At 53.9% G+C, this 3268-nt stretch overlaps 1 protein-coding gene across 1 annotated transcript; it reads right to left on the minus strand.

Moving 5' to 3' along the window:
• Window positions 1–1400: 1400 nt before the first annotated feature.
• On the minus strand, window positions 1401–3011 carry GSX2 (GS homeobox 2). The gene is made up of 2 exons (XM_065878220.1): window positions 2438–3011; window positions 1401–1741 (listed from the first exon to the last, which is right to left on the minus strand). Exons 1-2 carry the CDS (start codon window positions 3009–3011, stop codon window positions 1401–1403), a joined length of 915 nt encoding a protein of 304 aa, XP_065734292.1.
• Window positions 3012–3268: the final 257 nt, after the last annotated feature.

Here is a 3268-nt window from a genome sequence, read left to right on the forward strand (position 1 = left end):
GAGGGCAAAGCCAAAGTAAGTCTTCTCCAGGGCCAGGATTGCGCGAATGCACTCTGCAACGTGATGGGAAGAGAGGGACTAGAAAGGAACTAATTTAGGTTAAAGTTAGGGAGACCAGAGAAAAAACCCAGAAGTCCGAAGGCACCTGTGAGCTATTTTGGAAAAGTGAGAATGTAAGTCTTTGGACAAAATAATTCCCTATTCCTGAACTTTTGTTTTCTCAGCAGTGGTGGAAACCAGCTAATTTCTTAGCTAGACAAACTCGGAAAAACGGTATTGTTTCTAGTCACTTGTAGCATCATTTGTAACTTTGCATGTGTTTGCTTCAAACCTGTTTGATGAATTGTTGCCCTTCCTAAAACAATTCCTACTATTCAGATTCCTTTACATAATTCAGGTTTTAGTACTGAGAGAGATGAAGAAGGAAAGAAAGGGAGGAGGGACTGATACAGAAAATAAATACTAGGTAAGGGATTTTCACCCTCTCCTGCTAAATAAATTTAAAGGTTTGCCTGTCATTAATTGTCAGTGTCACTCTAAATGGAGTGATGTATCCTGTCAATTGTGAGGAATTGAGCTATTTTAAGAATGGGGAGTACTACCTGGTAGACAGCATCATGACGGAAGGTGTCTTCTTGGCAGAAGTTTCGGTGACACAGAAATCCTATAGAGCCACAAACTCCCTCAACCAAGAGACCCACATTACCAAGTTATAGTCATTACTTTGCTCTAAATTCTCAGACACTTTTATTCCCTGTCCATAAGGGGGAGAGAAAGATGGGGGAAGATGGAGAAAGCAAGCATCACAAATTTAAAACCTTGATTTTGTTTCATTTATTTAAATAAATATAAATATAAATTTTATATAAAACTATTCACAAGGAGACTTCCAGTGACTTGGATTTTAAACTCTCCCCAGGCAAATTTTCAGAAAGCAAGACCTACAGGGTTTAATTTTCTAAGTTATTTGCAATTCAGTACTTTCATTAAAAACAAAACAAAACAAAAAGAATCAAGAAACCCCGTGTTCTTATCAGGTTCTGAAAGACAGGGAAAGGGAAATGACATGCGCTTTCAAAAACCCACATACAGTTTTAAACTTAAACCAACCCTTTTTTCTTTGTTATATGACGAGACTTAGTTGAATCTAGATTATTTACATTTTAAAAAAATGATCTATAACTGCGAGTGGAGTCCCAAACAAATAGATCAAGTAGGAGACAGAAGTGTCAGGCCCGTCATGTAAGCCCCCGGGAATACCTGTCTCCACCTTCTCCAGGCAGAACAACCGAAAGGCCAAGGATTTTGGCCCCTGGGTGCCTGCCGCGTCGCGTTGTGTGTGTGTAGGGGGTGGGGGAGGGATTACGGGAGCGTGTAGGGAGAGGTGGGGCAGCCCTCCCTCATAATGGGGAAATCTCCTTGTCATCGTTGGCCGAGACCGGCGACAAGGAGTCCTCGTCCTCTGAGCGCGCGTAGTGCGCCTGGCTGCCGACGCACTTGCAGCCCGTGTGGCTGTTCCTCTGTGTGCCCTTCCCTTCCTTCTTATGCTTCACCCTGCGGTTCTGAAACCAGATTTTCACCTGCTTCTCTGACAGGTTCAGGTACGTGGCGATCTCGATCCTCCGGAGTCGAGACAAGTACATATTGGAAGAGAATTCCCGCTCCAGCTCCAGGAGCTGCGTGCTAGTGAACGCCGTCCTCATCCTCTTGCCATTGGGTACCTGGCTGGCCTCCGAACCCCCTGCAGACGGGCCAAGAGAGGGCAGAGAGGTAATTCTCGGGGGTGGATGTGGGGAGGCGCTCCCACCCCAAGTGCCATCCCTTGGAAAGGATGCCTCGCAGGGACTCACCCGTGAAGCTCAACCAAATACCTGTATCCATCTCTTACTCTTTCTCATTTCAAGACACATCGTTACTTAACCGGGAAGGACAGGGACGCCCAAAGCAAGTGAAGGCCTTTGATGTTCGGGACGTAAAGTCAGAGGATTAAAGTGGGGGGCGGGGGAGGGGTTGCATTGTCCGGTCGTCTCCCTTCAAGCCTAGCGGAAAGGCAGGCAGGCTTAGCCCAAAGCAACGACCCAGCCAGCCTCGACGCCGGAATGCCACACTTAAGTACAAATACACCCACCCCGGACCTCAGTCAGTTAACCTCCGATTTCTCAGCCCTCAAGTTCGAAGTCCCAAAGGCCCCGATGTTATGCAAGACTCGGGCACTAGATACCGGGAGTGAAGCTCACCAGGCTGCTTGGAGAGGCTGAGAAGGCTAACTCCCACCTTCGTGGAACTTCTGGGGACGACTCCACAGTTATACTAAAAGCCCCTCCTCCCTCCCTACCCCGCCCCCAGGATCCCACTTCATCCCCTGAAGGCGGAAAGTTTGCTCCCGGGAGCGGGCAAGGAAGGCACAGCGCGTAGGTGCCCAGAAACCCGGCCCTACCCATGGTGAGGCAGTGGAATCTCCGCGGGTCCGCCACGTTGTAGGTGGTGGCGGTGCAGACAGGTGCGTGGTGCTGCGGGTGCCCCAAGGCCGCCGCGGCCGCCGCGGCCGCCGCCGCAGCCGCCGCCGCTGCAGCCGAGCCGGGCTGCTGGGGCTGGTGGTGGTGATGGTGGTGCTGCGGAGGGTGGTGGTGATGGTGCGCGTGGCTCACACGCGGGCAGAATTGTGCGTCCCCAGGACCCGAAGAGAACTGACTCTTGAGCAGGGGCAACGCCCCGGCGGCTGCCGCCGCCCCGCCACCCCCGGCCCCGGCACTCCCGGTCCCTGCGCTCCCGCAGCTGGAGCTCGCGGGCCCCCGAGGGGAGTGCAGGTGCGAAGTGACGCAGAGCGGGCAAACGCAGAACGCACCGCTCTTGCGGGACGGGCAGCCCGTCCCGGACACGGACATCACCAACGGGGATGGCATGCCCAGCGGGATGAAGAAATCTGGCCCGGGGTGCGGCTCAGGAAGCGAGGGCGCGGGCCGTGAGGAGTCCTTGATGATGAGCGAGTCGACATAGAAGGAGCGCGACATGTCGCGAGGGGTGGGTGGCTGGAGGGCCCGGCCGGCCGTGGCGCCCCCTCCCCTCTCCTGTCCTGAGCTCTGCCCCAGGCGCGGCGCGAACGCAGGCGGTCAAGCCCTTGGGGACGCGGAGGTGTCGGCGTCTGGGCTGCGAACAAAGGGGTCCCTGGAGAGGGCTGGTCCTCACGTCCCCCGCCCGACGCCCAGGCTCCGGGATTTTATAGCCCCCACCCCGACACGTGATGCTGCGGAGTACCGCTCGTCTCAGG

Source organism: Phocoena phocoena, chromosome 5 (genome assembly GCF_963924675.1).
Source record: "Phocoena phocoena chromosome 5, mPhoPho1.1, whole genome shotgun sequence".
NCBI lineage: Eukaryota > Metazoa > Chordata > Mammalia > Artiodactyla > Phocoenidae > Phocoena > Phocoena phocoena.